General features: G+C 32.0%; 2 protein-coding genes across 2 annotated transcripts; both read left to right on the forward strand.

Annotated features, from left to right (window-relative positions):
- The first annotated feature begins 7,820 nt into the window (after positions 1 to 7,820).
- Positions 7,821 to 9,343, forward strand: LOC114263010 (protein ALP1-like). The gene is made up of 3 exons (XM_082890403.1): positions 7,821 to 8,740; positions 8,829 to 9,054; positions 9,141 to 9,343. Exons 1-3 carry the CDS (start codon positions 8,213 to 8,215, stop codon positions 9,341 to 9,343), a joined length of 957 nt encoding a protein of 318 aa, XP_082746529.1. The 5' UTR covers positions 7,821 to 8,212.
- A 636-nt stretch (positions 9,344 to 9,979) lies between these two features.
- LOC145801717 (uncharacterized) lies at positions 9,980 to 10,607 on the forward strand. Its single transcript, XM_082893436.1, has 2 exons — positions 9,980 to 10,364; positions 10,568 to 10,607. Exons 1-2 carry the CDS (start codon positions 9,981 to 9,983, stop codon positions 10,592 to 10,594), a joined length of 411 nt encoding a protein of 136 aa, XP_082749562.1. The 5' UTR covers position 9,980; the 3' UTR covers positions 10,595 to 10,607.
- Positions 10,608 to 15,582: the final 4,975 nt, after the last annotated feature.

Genomic DNA, 15,582 nt, shown 5'->3' on the forward strand with positions numbered 1-15,582 from the left:
TTTTAAATTTCATTCTCAAATTATTAATTTATTTTAAATTTAAAGAAATATATTAATTTTATTTATTGAGTATTCATAATTATTTTTTGACAAATTATGGCGAAAAAAAAAACAGAGTTTCAAACATGCAACAAAATAAATTATGAGTTTTAATTTTTTTTAATTTAAACTTTATACTTTGAATTTAGTTTTAATCTAAATCATTTATCTATTTTTGTTACGTAAAATCGATTGAAAAATAAATATGTTAGTTATTAAACTTATGAAAAAGATTATTTTAAATATTTTATGTATACTTACATTCAATTTAATTGGTGAAATATTTATTTTTCGTCGGTTTTACTTAGTGAAAATAAGTGAGTTGTTTAGATTGAAAATAAATTAAAATATTAAAATTTAAATTGATAGAATTAAAAATTTAAATTTTATATTGTTATGAGACTCAAACTCTAAGGATTTTTTTTTTGTAAGTACCCCTTTCTTATAAATTTTGGTTCTACAAATGAAAATAGTCCCTCCAAATTAGTACAATTCTTTTAAATAGATAAGAGAGTAAATATAAAAAATATTTCCATCATCAAATAAAAGTTAACAAAACCTAACAAAACTAACACAACCACCACTAAAGAGTATCAAACTCTTCTCCATAGACTATCTTAAAAAAAAAAAAAAAACTCTTCTACGTAGAAATTAAACTCCAGATCTCACACTATAAATAGTGTTACACAATCATTAAGTCAAATGTCATAATTAACTTAATACAATTAAAACCCTAACTTTTTTTTTGTTTTTCTATTTTATTTATTGTTGATTCATAAAAAAGCAAAGTTAATTGGTAAAAATATAATTTTACAATTTAGACAATTTCATGCTACTAAATATTTATCTTATTACTTAGGCTTCTCTCAATTTCATATTCAAATCTTTCAGCTTGTATAAGATCCCGTTTCGATAATGGGAACTTTAATTTTATAGGATCTTCAGACTATATTATGGGAAGGACTTTTTTCAAGTTTAAATCTCAACATAAAATAATTTGAGTGGCTTGTGGAGTCTACTACTGGTCTCGTTTTGATGATTTAAATAATTTATTATGTAGGGATCTCTGTATATATCATTCACAAAAAATTAATTTGATATGATAACCACAACATTTCATTTTATCATATTTGCTCCAAAAAAAATAAAAATAGAAATTGTCTATTTTCCAAAACATACTTCTTGTCCATTTTTTTTTTTTTTTTTTTTGAGATAAATGCGATAACATGAAAATGTTATGATTGTCAGATCAAACTAATTTTTTTCATAAATGATATATATGGAAGAATCCAATAAAATGAACATTTAGATCATCAAAATGGGACCTATGATGAGCTCTACATGCCACTCAATTTCTCTCAAATTTATATTTGAATTTAAGAGAAGCCTAACCTTATATTATTCATGAAAAAATTAAGTCGATCAAATAATCCTATCTTTTTTATTTTATCATATTTATCTCTAAAAAATGAACAATAAGTGTATTTTTGAAAATTGTCCATCTATTTTTTAAAGAAACAGACCAAGTGAAAGGATATGATTGTCGGATCGATATAATTTTTTCATAGATAATATATACGAAAAATCTTTACAAAATAAATTGTTCAGATTATTGAAATGGACCCATGGTGCCCCCACTAGACCAGACATAATGATAAAATTTAAATTTAAACTTGAAAAAAATTCAACCCTTACTTGTAATATACAACAAACACTCATCTTATTTTTTATTTGTAATTAAAAAAAATTAGCATTTAAATATATGGTTTAAAGCTTCATTTAGTAGCATTTATAAGTCAACTTGTTAACTTATTTGATTAAAAATACTAACTAATAGTGTTTAGTTATAATTTAAAATTAATTTAGTTGATTTTTATAACTTATTTGACCTAAAAAAGTGAGATTTAGGTAATTTAAAATTTGTAAAATTTTCAGCTTATTTGAAACTCTTAAGCATAAAAGTATAAATCGTTTTGTCATAATTATAACTTTTGAGAATATTATGAATTTTTACAAAATAAAAAGAAAATTACGTGACAACTTATTTAATTAAGCATGTTTAACTTTTTCATAAATTATTAAAAATTGTACCAAATAATTTTATAATTTATTATGATTTTTTAAGCTCATAATATAAGAACTATAATTTTAAAAACTAACTTATAAATAATACCAAAAGGACCTTAAATTGTTCAAATTTTATATTATAAAAAAATTACAAATTTTTAAATGATATCTTTTGCTCATCAAGTTAGGTTTTATTGATTTCTAGTTTGAATAATCATCTCTAATTAAATAACATTAACTAAATAAGCAACGGGAAATTCTAACATACACACCCTTGAAAATGGTGTATCTTATACATCTTCAGTTATGTCATTTTCTTTTTTAATTATGATCAATTTTCTTATTTAGTTATGACATTATTTTAGTTATGACTCTATGATCTGTAGTTATGCTACATATTTTTAGTTATGACATTTTTTTTTTAGTTATGATTCAAAAAGTATGAAATTATGTAATCTTTTTCTTTAAATAATATGGTACACACCCTTTTAAGGGATGTGTACCATAGTTAGGGGTAATCAATAGGATGGGTCGAGTCCACCTGGTCTATAACTATTATATCCACGTCTCATATATTAATGGATTTTTTAGGCCTTAACCAGTCAACAGGCTGATACGAACGAGACTTATTTAAAAAAAGTAAAATTATATCACACTCGTAAATCTAAATCTTATGGGCCAAAATTAAATTGAACTGAGTTCCACATTTTTTATTAGATTTATACTATTAAGTTCTACACATTTATTTATTTATTTTTCTTTTTTAATAATTCATATGATCAAATTAATCAATACCATTAATACAATTTTAAAATATAAATTCACCAAATTAATAAATTATAATTTCCCAATATTATATGTAAAAAATAGAGAGTTAGGAAGATATCATCAATCATTGTCAAATTTAATTTTAACAAATTGTATTTTGTGTATTTTTTTAAAGTATAATTTGCAAGGATAATATGAGTTGTCAAAAGTTTTTTTTTTCTATAATGGAACAATATTGATTTTAATGGATTAAAATTGAATTTAATAATGTTATTTTTTTAAATTATATGTATATATATATATATATATATATTTGGATGAGATAATTTAAGTTGGACTAATGAGATTTATGTATGCGAGTTCGAAAGGACCAGATATATAGATGGGCTTAAATTTCAAATCTTTATCTAAAATCTTAAATCATATTTTATGAAATAGAACGGACTAAAAGGACTAAACAATCAAACGGATTGAAATCAACCGTAAAACGAATTGAACGGATTAAATAATACTTGGCCGTTTATTTGGGGTTATAAAAAGGAAATTGAGACTATTAATATCTTGGTTTTGCTAATACTTTATTTATTTTGAGAGATGACTTTGGGACTATTAATAACTTAGTATTACTAATATCCTTGGAAGGGAGATTCCTAGTGAGGAGGTAGAGATAATATTAGAAAAATAGTGAAAGAATTAGAAATTTTTTTATTTTTTATATATTGAGAATTTTTTTAAAAATATTAATGTTTAATTTTTATATTTTTTTATTTATTTTATTATTTTATATAAAAATAATTTAATAATTTCTCACTATCAATCTCCTCACTAACAATTCTTTCACTATTAATTTTTTTATTATCAATCTCCTTCCCTCTACCTTTGAAAACAAAGGGATGTTAATTTTTTACTCGCAGACCATTTGACTCTAACCATAGTGTTGCCCTTCTCATACAAATAGAGTTGGTTTGGAATTGGTCAAAGATCGACGGCTGCTTGGTTGACGTACGTCACGTCAAGGTCTGGAGAAAATTATCGTGCTGAATTATTTAGGAAAATATTTTGAGGACCACAATTTTTATGGTTATAATGATTTAAAATTACTAAAATGATATCGTTTTGGTATATTTTACACTTAAAACGACATCGTTTTGACAGTTTTGAGCCATTATAACCACAAAAATTATGACCCTCTAACATTATTGAATTATTTATTAGAAGGATTTTATAATACGAAATTTTTTAATATAGATCACTTTAAAAAAAATGTATTATATATAATTTTAATTATGTTATTTTTTTTAATTATAATTTATGATTTCTTTAATTATAAAATACATGATTATATATGATAATTATACTTTTTTTTATTTTAATTTTGACTCAAAAAATTAAAATTATAGTTTTTTAAAAAAAATTATAAAGGGCATAATATTTTCTTATGATACACATTTTAAAAAGGTTATGATGTTATTATTATTTAGGTAAATTATACTGGTACCTTTTCAAATTTTTGTTTAATATAGTTTTTTCTTCACGTTTAAAAAATTACACTTATCTTTCTATTAGATTAAAATGATATATTTGCTTCTTAGTCTTTCTACATATAAAAAAATAAAATAATACTAATATTTTGTTCATGTAATTTTAAAAAAAATAACAATCATCTTCTTTGATTTAACTCACACAAAAAATTTAATTTCTTTGTTTTTCATGTTTTTTTTATATTATTTTTACTGAATTTATTTTAAGCATTTTTTTTAAATACACCTATTCTAGATATACTTAAGAAGTATAATATTTTGTGATTTTTTTAAAATTCACCAAATATAAAAAAACAAAAATATAAAAATTCAGTAATACTGTAATAAATGTGAATGATGGAGTTTGATAATACTGTAATAAATATGGTTGAATAAACGAGAAAGAAAAATGATGGTGAAAATAAAAATAAAAAATTCTATTCATATACAAAATGTATACAAAAATAACATAAAAATATTATGATAGTGATGCTGTTATAAATATAAATCATGTTTATGGATATTTTGTTTTAAAGTGAAAGGTCACCATTAAGTTATATCATTGTGTTTGAAAATTTTATATAAATTTTATGTTTTTATGTCATCACTCAATAATAATATGTTCAGGTAGAATTGAATGATAAAAAATTATAGAATATAGTCATGATGATAGAAAGAAGAAATGGTAAAAAAATGGCAAAATAGTCATTTAGAAAATTTTAGAACATAACATCAACTATCCATGAGGCAATTTATAATGAGATTAAAAACCTCAGGGAGGGGAATGTAATTTTTTAAACATGAGAGGAAAATTTGTATCAAACAGAAATCTCAGGGAGTGTGGGTTGTTTGGGATGACCTAAATAAGTGTATTTTTTGTCTTTTTACGAAAAGATGTGTAGAAAAGTAGAGAAGTGATGTGATGAAAAAAAGATAAAAAGATAAAAAGATGGATTTTTAATTATGAGTAAATAGATTTTAATTATATTTTATTATGGTATTGATATTGATTGTGACGTTATTATTTTGATTATGACTTATATAACTCATTGTTGTAATTTTGATTACAAGAGAAACGTAATTGTAACTTAAGGCCATGTTTGATTGAATGGATTAAAGCATGGGATTGGGATAATTAATGCGTAGGCCCAACTATCCTATGTTTGTTTTAATATTTTAGTTTAGGATTATTAATCCAATGGATAATTAATCCAACAAATTTGTAGGATTATTAGTAATGGGGTAGAGGTGAGATTATATATCCTGAATTGAAAAATAAAGTAAAATGACTATTTTACCCTGACTATATACGCAAAAATGTAAGCAAAATCATATCATTTCTACCCAGCAAAGACTCAGCAGCTTTGCTGAGAGAAGATCTCCACCTTTGTGATGATCTCCATCTCGGTGTGCTGATTTCAACCTTTGTTCGCCGGAAAATTCACCGTCGGCACTGAAAAACTCTCATTACCGGTGAGATTATCATCTTCGCCATTTATTTTTCCAGATTTTTATCTATTTCAACAATTAATTTTACATGTTTGGTTCAAAATTTATGATAAATCATCATTGTCAGAATTTATGAGATGTATTTGCATATATATATACATAGATCTATGTAGTTGTAACAATGTTTTGATGGTTTTGGTATATTATATACTAGATCTGTGTTTGATTCTATTGTTAAAATTCTGCCCACCGTGTGTTTGATTCTATGTTCAAGTGAGAACTCATCATAAACAATTGGAACATGCTTATGAAAATTGTTGTGATCCATTAAATGCTTACTGGTGAGGCAAAAAAAGGAGTAAGTAGATCATTGTTAAGGTGGATATTTGTGAATGTTCTTATTGTAGCAAGTAAAAATGTTAAAATGGATCTCTTTACCAGAACATATAATATTTACATTTCTGTCATTTTTTTCTATTGAAACTATGAAATCCTTTTATTGTGATTGATTTGTCTTTGAGTTTTTAAATGTAAGGATGTTCACTGTTTCTTTAAGAAAATCAATTTTCCCTTTAAAATTCAGATTTTTTGGGGGAATTCCGATGTCAGAACAGAGCAAAGTACTAAACTAGCCAATTGAGAATCTCTTTCTATTTGATCGTGGAGTAAATTAACTATTTATTGAAATTTTATTATCATATAATCTAATAATTATGAGCACTGTAAAATAAAAGGATCTCCATAAACTCAGTGTATTTTACTCTGTGTTTGTACTTCATTCATACATGAGCATGGGCATGGAACTATGTGAGAGGAAGAGATAGGGAAGCTGATCAGAGTGTCTCCAAAAGCCTAATGGGTGTCCATCATCTAATAATTTTAGAAAAATTCTCACTGAGTTGTCTGCAAGGTGTTGAAGGGTGGGCGGGGTGGGCGTGACAATATTCAATTTTTGTCTCACTTTGGACCACTACCCTCATCTGTATATGCTATGTTGGTTCATAAATAAATAATTGAAGCCTCCTAAGCTTTTTCACTACTCCCTAATAACAAACAAAAAAAAATGCATGACTATCAAACTAACAACTATATGAGTGGGCTCTTCTTGCACCCCTCTCTGTATATATGTGTGCGCCTCTCCACTCTATAGCATCCATGAAGTTGGAGAGAAAGAAAATCCAAATGGACCTTTCTCTCTCTCTGTGAATATGGAAGGTTTCTGGCTGCTTATCATGCACCACTAACAGTTGAAGCTGCCAGCATGATCTAAAATTTTCTGTGTCTCTTTCTCTCTACCTATCTCAAAGGAAAGATGAGATCATGTGGGTAGCTTCACCTGTTGATGGAATCATGAAAAACTCTAATCATCCACCTATTATGCATCCTTGTGCTCTTTTTCTCAATCTTATCAAAAGCTTTTGAGGTAAAATAAACACGCCCAAGTATTTTTTTTTTATGTTTTTTATTTTCTTTATTTGCCACAAGATTTAAATCTGGCACTGAACCACCCAAGGCCCAGCTGAGCTTAATTTGTATCAGTAATCTGTTCTTTAAGGTTCTCCACTAATTTGCTGGTAATTGTGTGTATGTAAACAAATTACCTAAACTCAGAAATGGGTTTAGCTGGTCTCTGGTCCATTAAGGGGATTGAACCGTGTAGCTCAAGCTCATGAGCTCATTACAAGTCTCACTTTGATAATTTGATCCGTTTATTTTATATGCACTTTGTATGGATAATCTGTATTAAAAAAAATGATTGATATTATAATCTGTATTGTAATAGAACTTGGGTACTACCATTTCTGATGGATGTTATAGTATACGAAACCTTGGAAATTTGGAATTACCTCACAAATTTTTTATGATGCATCCGGATGGGACCTGGTTGAGTTGATGTTGCAATTTTGTTTGTTTTATAATTCAGTTCCTGTCTCCTGCCAACTGATTAATCACCTAGTTATTTAGTTATTTTGTTGTGTAAATATCATCTCTATCATTAAGGTTAAGGTCATTCCTTCATCTTTTCGTTGTTATCAAGGGAAAAGTACATATCAGGGTTATTAGGATGATTTCAATGGATTCGAGAACAACTTCCCTGATTTCTTTGTTGATCAATGAGTCATAGTCCTTATTATATTTTTGCAAATTTGACTGCTCATTATAATTTTTAAATATATGATATGTTTCTCTCTTGCTATTTTAAATTCAAAAAAAATCTTTGCATAAGAAAAAAATTGTAATCATATTGAATGTGTTTAGATATGAATTAATGCAATCTTTTGGGAGCTCTTTCAGTACCCATCAGAAATACATGTAGTTCTAATCTCTTACACTAACTAGATCTGATGTGTTAGTTGAAGCATTTGTAGATGGACAATAATGAATGCTCGGACAGCACGATGGACCTATTTGAAGCATTTGTAGCACTCCAAGAAGTTGTGTCATCTATTAACTATGTATGTGGTGTGTACATTATTGTACTACAAGTTGCCTTGGAGAGGTACCAATCTAGGTTGGATATTAAAAGGTCACCACATCTCTTCCAAGCACAATTAGACTATTTGAATAGATTGGTGAAGGATAGCGATATTGATTGTCATGAACAACTCCGAGTGAATAGGCATACCTTCATGTGTCTTTGTACACTTGTTCGAAGTGTGGGATTATCTGATTCCAAATATGTCCTCTTAGAGGAGAAAGTTGCAATGTTCTTAAATGTGATTGCACACGACTATAAGAATCGCAACATCAAGTTCAATTTCATGTGGTCTGGGCAAACAGTTAGTCAGTACTTTAACGATGTCCTGAAGGCTATTTTACGCCTACAAGGTGTCTTACTTAAGACACCAGAGCCAATAACTGCAAATTGCACAGATGATAGATGGAGGTGTTTTCAGGTATTACATAGCTTAATTTCATTTAGATTTTGGGCAAACACTAACATATTTAAAACGAATAACCTTATTTTATTTTGATCTTTGGTAGAATTGTCATGGAGCTCTAGATGGAACTTATGTTAGGGTTCGTGTTCCTGCAATAGATAAGCCAAGATATAGAACACGGAAGGGTGAAATTGCTACTAATGTCTTGGGTGTTTGTTCCCAAGACATGCAATTCATTTATGTGTTGCTTGGATGGGAAGGGTCAGCTTCAGATTCTAGGGTACTTAGAGATACTGTGAATAGACCAAATGGTTTGAAGGTCCCGACCGGTAAGAATCTATATAGTTAATTGATGTAATCTTAATTGCCCAATTTTTAAAGTACTTATACATATGAAACCCATACTTGTTTTTAGGTTTCTACTATCTTGTAGATGCGGGTTATACTAATGGAGAGGGTTTCTTAGCGCCGTATAAAGGGCAACGCTATCACCTCTCTACATGGAGAGAAGGGGGTATCCCAGTGAATCCTGAGGAGTTCTTCAACATGAAGCACTCTGCTGCTCGTAACGTTATTGAGAGGTGTTTGGGTTACTCAAGATTAGGTGGGCAATACTGAGAACTGCTTCGTACTACCCAATCAAGACCCAGGGTCGTATTATTACTGCATGTTGCCTTCTCCACAACCTCATCAGACGTGAAATGCCAGTGGATCCATTTGAGTTCGAGTTAAATAACACTCCTATACCTCAACCTGATTTAGGAGAAGAGTTCATCAATACAGTAGAGCCATCAAATCAATGGAGTGATTGGAGGGATACATTGGCAAACATAATGTTTAATGAATGGCAAGCAAATAGAGGAGTTGGTGGAAATCCTCCGTAGTTGAGATAGTTTGTTTAAATATTTTATTTGTAATGATGAGAATCTTGTCTAGTTTCATAATTGAAAAATATGTAATGAGAATCTTACGTAGTTGAGATGGATTTATTTTTCAAGCTAATCAATTTTATTTGTTTTAATCTTTATTTCATGGAGAACCATTTGTTGCTTTCATGATTGCAGAATAATATCTATATTTTAGGTAGATTGAGTAGTTGTTTAATATCAAGAGTGCTTTTTTTTTTTTTTAATATATATATATAGTTCATGCACACTTTTCAATCATATTTTTACCTTGTCTTCCATACTTGTATTTAGTATATTAGAATGCGCTATTAAATCAATAATATGTGTTGTACATCATTATTATAGGCATGGATAGTGTTGTTACCAGTTGTTCTCGAAAGAAAAGTAAGGGCAAGGCAGATGCTGGTTCAATTGGGAGTCGTAGGATTTGGACGAAGAGGGAGGAGTTGTTTCTCATAAGTGCAATGAGAGATTTGTGTAATAATCCTAAATGGAAGGTTGACAATGGGCAATTTAAGTCGGGGTTTTATGGCGAACTTGAGAAGAGAATAGTCATGGCTTTTCCTGGAAGTGACCTTCGTGCTTGTCCTCACATTGAGTCAAAGATAAAAATTTGGAGGAAACACTATGGCCTTTTGTATGAAATGACTAAGCTTAGCGGGTTTGGATGGAATGACACTGAGAAGATGGTTCTTGTTGACAGTGATGATGTTTGGGAAAACTTTGTTCGGGTAAGTTTTTTTCTTCTATTTTTTAGTGTTCATCTCATCATAATTACTAGATATCCTGTTCATCTTCATTTAAATTTTATCTCATTTAGCTTACGTTTAATTTGAGCTCTTGTTGAAAGAGCTCCAAGTACATATTCACTCCCTGCACTTTTGTTTATGTACTGCATACTTGAATGTCCTTTCTTTCTTTTGAACTTGTGTAGAGACAACCAAGTGCGAGTTCTATGTGAAACAAGTCATTTCCATATTATGAAGATTACCTTGTTCTCTTTGGCAAAGACAGATCCACTGGTGAGTTAGTTGAAGATCCTGCAGATGCAGTTGAAGCAATTACTGTGGAGGAAGCCATGGGAGAGAAGGGTGATGGTTCTCCAGCTAAGCAATTCAATGTTGCTGACTTCGAGTGTTCAATGTCTACAAATGGAAATGCATCCAACTTTTCTACCTTTAGCAAGGGAGGAACAAAAAGAGCCAGGACTACTGAAGAAATCGCAAGTAATATTGCTACTATGACAGAGACACTTGGCTCTTTTTTGGACAAAACAGACACTAGATTGGGTGAGATTGTTAAAAGGATTGGATATCAACATGACTTATCCCAAGCTAGGAGGAGTGTCAATGCTGAACTTCTAAAGCTCCCCCTTACATCAACTCAAAGGTTGACAGCAGGTTCTCTCATTGTCAAAGATGCTCAGCGAGTTGACTTCTTTTTCAGTCTCTCCGATGTCGACAAATTAGAGTGGGTATGTCTTTTGTTGGGAGGGCACGTATGAGTACACATGTTGGGGATCGTGGTTTATTCGACACAATAGAATATATAATTGTATTTGATAATGTGGGAATTTAGTTGTGTAGAAGATATTGGAGATACTATATTTCTAGTTTACACACACCATTGTTCTACAAACTATTGTGAACATTGCTTTTCTTAGTTTAATATTGAACTTGAGTTGATTGGTGGATCAAAAAACATAATCTGTTACATGTGGTTTTGATGGGTGAATCAAACATAATTTGTGATGTTCAAACATAATTTTGCATGTGTACTTTTAGGCCATGTTTGCATGTGTTTAATTACCACTTTGTGTGTGTGGGTGGGTGTGTGGTGGTCATGTTTGGTTTGGTTTTTATGAACTTGTTTTAAAATTAATTTGGTGAAAGAAATTTAAAAAAAAAATTAAAACACTTATTATTAAATCTATATAATTTTATATTTTAGAAGGCCAAAAATAATTTTTATAAATTTTAAAATATTTTTTTATATTTATTTTATCAAATTAGTTTATATATTTAAAAAATAAAAAACAAACCAAACATGGCCTTTATATTTTGTATTTTAATTTTGCTTTTATTTATTTATTTATAATTTTTTTCAAAATCACATTTATGAAGAAATTTTGATAAAGTAAAAATTATAAAGAAACATTGATGGAGGGTAAGATTGGAAAAGAAAATAAATATAGTTGTAATCCTACATTCATAAGTTTCTTATCCCATGCAAATCAAACAATGAACAAGAGGATAATTTATCCTACTAATCCAATTGGATAATTAATACCACACTAATTTCATAGGATTATTAATACTTCACTATTAGTCTTGTGAAATCAAACATGGCCTATGGGTACCCAATTGACCTTTAGTACCGCCTATCACCCTTAAACCAACAAACAATTTGAATGGACTATCCAAATCTTAGAAGATATGTTGAGAGCTTGTGTACTAGACCTCAAGGGTTATTGGAAGAGGCATTTGCCTCTAGTGGAGTTTTCCTAGAATAATAGTTATCAAGCTAGTATTAGGATGGCACCTTTCAAAGCCTTGTATGGGCATCCGTGTAGATCACCAGTGTGTTGGATTGAGGAGGGGGACTGTAGACACTCCATTTTTGACCGCCCTTAAGACTTGGATGCGACTGATGGTTTGCTTGATGGAGAAAGGTGTGCAGGGCAAAGGTTCAGTTTCTTCGGCAAGGAGAGAGTCAAATCTCAACTTCATACCCCTTTTTGGACCAAAACAATCTTGATCAAAAGATTTTAGACCTTAAAACCCTCTCTTTCAAAACGTTTTCGAAATAAAGTTTTTACGATGTTCCGAGGCTCGCATTTTGTCAAATGTTGCATTTTTCGGTAAACCGAGCAAGGACAAAGTAGAAATGAATGAAAGAGAGATGAAATCTTTGAAAAATCTTTCAAAAAACCTTGTCTAGGGGTTTGGAGTTGAAGAAAAGAGGAGAAGAGAGACGAAAACTAGTTTGGGAGAGGTTCGGCATGAATCCGGGTAGGACCGAAACTGCGCGACTCTACCGAAACGGGCATAACTCTTTACACAGGAGGAATTTTGATACTAGGTTGGCACCATTGGAAAGATAACTTTTGGGGCTTCAATGTAGCCACATGGAAAACTAGAAAATCAGATGGCCGACCAGCTTTTTTGGTCAAAAGTGGTTCAGCATGAATCCGGGAATGAGAGAAAACATCTGTGCAGTTTCACCGAAACGGGCATAACTCTTTGCACAAGAGGAATTAAGATATGAGGCCACCACCGTTGGAAAGCTTACTTCTGGGGCTTCATTTTTCACTCAAGAATCTCCTAAGGACATGTCTGGGTGGGGGAGATATGGCTAGTTGAAGTCCGTTTGGACCGAATCGGCGCGGCTTCACCAAAACTGGCATAACTTTTTGCACAGGAGGAATTTTAATGCAAGGTTTGCGGCATTGGAAAGCTAACTTCAAGGGCTTCATGGGCAACTAGCTTTGGGGCTTGAACCTTTTGACCCCTGGTCGGCCGACCAGGGGGAGTGGCCGGCCGGCCACTTGAACTGGCCGGCCTGTTTCTTGCTTTTTGCTCTCTCTGAGTGTAATCCAGCTGTGCTAGCTGGAGACCATTTGGTGCATCCTCCATACACGTGTATGGAGGATCTTTGAAGCTTCCAAGAGAAGCTTTGAAGAGAGGCCCTCCTCTTCATTTGTAGAGGTTGAACAAAATTTCTTAAGGCTTATACATTCCATCCTCCATAGCTCAAAAGGCCATTATCCTTGGTCATTTACACTACAACTCATAGCCTACCCCCTCCACCATCTATTCCAGCCCTTTGAAGCTAATTTTCAGAGGTTGAGAGCTCACAATCTTGGACCAAAAGTCGCTGCATTGCTGTGCTACAAGGGTAAGTCTCCATTTCCCCTTTTCTTGCATTCTTTTGCTCCATACCTTAGCCCCTTTTGCTCACATTTTTGGACTTCGAGCAAAACTGGAAAAGATCTTATTTTGAGCCCTTCTTCAACTTTGTTTGAGAACACTTTGCTGTTTGAGGTCATCTACTTCCTTGTTTGCTCAATCTCTCTTTTAAGGCTATTTTTGCATCATACTTTAGCCTTACTTGTGAACATTTTCGAGATTTGTTATAAACTGGAAAAAGCCTTGTTTTGACCTCCTCTTTAAGTTTGCTTGAGGTCACTTTTCTGTTTGGAGTCATCCCCTTCCTTGCATGCTTCATTCCTTCATATTTAGGGCTATGCATTAGAGCATTTGCATTGGACTTGTTTTGGTCTCTTAGCCACTAAAATCCAGGGAATTTTTAGTGGCTTTGATGAGGTTTTAAGCTTTGAAATCATAGAGGGGTGACTCTCTCACCCCTCATTTTCTTTACTAGCATCATTGGCTTTCCAAAGGGGCTCTATTTTGCATGCATTGAAGTAAGTTTTTGGGTCCAATTTTGTGGGTTTTAAGGTCTGCCTTAGGTCTGTCCGGAGCCCTTTTGATCATATTTTATGTCTATAGTGCATGTGTAGAACAATTCCATTCAAGGTCTGTTGAGGGGGCCTTTCATAGTATGCTTCCTTGACTGATTTCAGGGCCAATTTTATGAGTTTTAGGGCTGTCATAACTCATTTCCAGAGGTTGTTTTTCCATGCTTCATGTCTATCATGTATGTGCTCAACAACCCCTTGAATGGCCTTCCAAAGGAGCCCCCCATTTTTCCATGCATTGGTTGCATTTCAGTGATTATTTGGGCATATTTTGGCATGTTTTATTCTCTGTTTTTGGCTGGTTTGATGAGTTCTCATTTGCTTCATATACATGCCATGTAAACCATCCTTGCTAGCCATTGTTGCATGCTATTTTAGTCCATCATGTTAGCATCTTTTCGCCATGCTTTGAACTGAAAATGTACATGTTTTGGACTGCCTTGGCTCTGTATTTAGGCTTCATGATCAAATAATGCTTGCTTTGTATACTTGTGGTTCAATGCATTGGACTAGTTTTGAGTTTCGGGGCTTATTCCATGCATCGGGTGCCATATTTCCATGTTTCGGGACCATTTAGCATTATGTTTCAGTGCTAAAAATTACATGTTTGAATGCCATGCTTCATCCTTGCCATGTTTTGGTAGAGTGGCATTTAATGCCTTAGGTTCGGTCCTCAATTCGCGTGCATGTGTGCTATAGCGATCCCGGTTGTCCCTTTACTGTTTTGTTTTATTTCGGACTCGGTTCCGTGAAGTTGGTAGTGGTATCTATCTTGTTGTCGTCCTTTAATTCCGCTTGATTGAGTTTTAGGATGTTTTGAACAGGGTTGTTACAGGTTGGTTAGGCCTTGGTTTCAATTCCTTGTTGTTCAGTTTTTAGGCGATCCGCTCGAGCGGGTCTTCTTGCGCTCGAGCGGGGATTGCATACCTTCAGTAGTTCATGTTCCTGCAAAACTTCTGCAGATGTGATTTTTGCGCTCGAGCGGGTTTGTTGGCGCTCGAACGGGTAGTATTTCCTGGGTATAAGTTCTGGGAAGGGGATCTACGCTCGAGCGGACTGGTTTTCGCGCTCGAGAGGATGTGCTTTTCTTTTGTGTCTTGGCGCTCAAGCGGGCCTTATTGCGCTCGAGCGTGTCCAGATTTTTGTTCTTGACGCTCGAGCGTTGTGTTTTCCGCTCGAGCGGGAATGTCGTATAACAGAGGGCAGCTAGGCATTTTTGAATCACTTTCTACACTTCCTTTCTCTCTCCTACTTTCTAAAAAGATATTTTGAGAGCCTCTCTCTCTAGAAATTCCCTTCTCTCTAGGGTTTGATTTAGTTAGAGTGTTTTCCTTCCCTTTGCCCTTTGTAAAAGTTGTGTTGATCGTCGAGGGCTTCGTTTTGATCCGTGAATCTTGGAGTTTGGAGCATTTTAGTTTTTTACATCTTCTCCTCTTGGGCTCCGAAATTGAGGTAGGGATTCCTACTCA

Source organism: Camellia sinensis, chromosome 10 (genome assembly GCF_055761805.1).
Source record: "Camellia sinensis isolate YWXY chromosome 10, ASM5576180v1, whole genome shotgun sequence".
Taxonomy (NCBI): domain Eukaryota; kingdom Viridiplantae; phylum Streptophyta; class Magnoliopsida; order Ericales; family Theaceae; genus Camellia; species Camellia sinensis.

Excerpts from the sequence above, each read along its gene's own strand:
- LOC114263010 (XM_082890403.1), top strand. The coding sequence starts at position 8,213 with ATGGACAATAATGAATGCTCGGACAGCACGATGGACCTATTTGAAGCA. Across the intron at positions 8,741-8,828 it reads ATAGATGGAGGTGTTTTCAG|AATTGTCATGGAGCTCTAGA; the intron begins GTATTACATAGC and ends GATCTTTGGTAG. Across the intron at positions 9,055-9,140 it reads TGGTTTGAAGGTCCCGACCG|GTTTCTACTATCTTGTAGAT; the intron begins GTAAGAATCTAT and ends ACTTGTTTTTAG.
- LOC145801717 (XM_082893436.1), top strand. The coding sequence starts at position 9,981 with ATGGATAGTGTTGTTACCAGTTGTTCTCGAAAGAAAAGTAAGGGCAAG. Across the intron at positions 10,365-10,567 it reads TTTGGGAAAACTTTGTTCGG|AGACAACCAAGTGCGAGTTC; the intron begins GTAAGTTTTTTT and ends GAACTTGTGTAG.